Raw genomic sequence first — 767 nt, 5'->3', positions numbered from 1 at the left:
TGCTGCTGTTGCTGCTGTTGCTGCTGTTGCTGCTGTTGCTGTTGAGGTTGATAAGGGTGTGTAAAGCATACGAGGAACAGCAGAAGCAGCAGCAGCAGCAACAGCTGCAGCAGCAACTGCAGCAGCAGCAGCTTCCTGCTGCGGTATCCTAGCCTTGGTTGCTGCAGCAGCAGCAGCAGCAGCAGCATTTGTGGTTTCTGTTATCTGCTGCTGCAGCAACGCAGCAGGATCTACCGGCCCTACCGCCGCAGCAGCAGCAGCAGCAGCTGCTGCTGCTGCAGCAGAGGGTGCGTCAGCAGCAGCAGCAGCAGCAGCAGCAGAACCCAGTATACGCCATGCTGCTGCCCCCATCATAATAAAAATAGATAAAAGTAAAAAAAAGAAAGAAGCAAACTGTATCGACATGTTCTCCTCCATGCTGCAGCTAGAGAGAGGAATGCAACAAGCAGCACAAATAATATAACCACAAGTAACTGAGACCTCTTCTGCTGCTGCTGCTGCTGCTGCTGCTGCTGCACTCTCTGCTGCTCCCCATGGTAAAGACAGACCCGAAAAAGCTGCATATTCTACGGCATCATACACCCGCAAACGTAGCTGAGGATACACCTCAATACCTACACACACAAACCCTAAACCCTAATAAACCCTAAACCCTAAACCCTTCCTGTGCACCCTCAATACACAGGTAGATCGAAACTAGCAGCAGCAGCAACAGCAGCAGCAGCAACAGCAGCAGCAGCAACAGCAGCAGCAGCAACAGCAGCAGC

At 52.3% G+C, this 767-nt stretch overlaps 1 protein-coding gene across 1 annotated transcript in view; it reads right to left on the bottom strand.

The window, feature by feature from the left end:
• The window catches only part of EMH_0004230 (uncharacterized protein), a gene marked incomplete at both ends in the record, with an annotated part of 8,957 nt that extends 8,769 nt beyond the window's left edge, over positions 1-188 (bottom strand). Inside the window, one exon of the mRNA XM_013496686.1 lies at positions 3-188. Coding sequence (XP_013352140.1) covers positions 3-188 — 186 coding nt within the window. The remainder of the gene's footprint in view (positions 1-2) is intronic.
• Positions 189-767: the final 579 nt, after the last annotated feature.

This window comes from Eimeria mitis, genomic scaffold (assembly GCF_000499745.2).
Source record: "Eimeria mitis Houghton genomic scaffold, Emh_scaff224, whole genome shotgun sequence".
NCBI classification, from domain to species: Eukaryota; Apicomplexa; class Conoidasida; order Eucoccidiorida; family Eimeriidae; genus Eimeria; species Eimeria mitis.
This window is presented reverse-complemented; position numbering and strand designations above follow the sequence as displayed.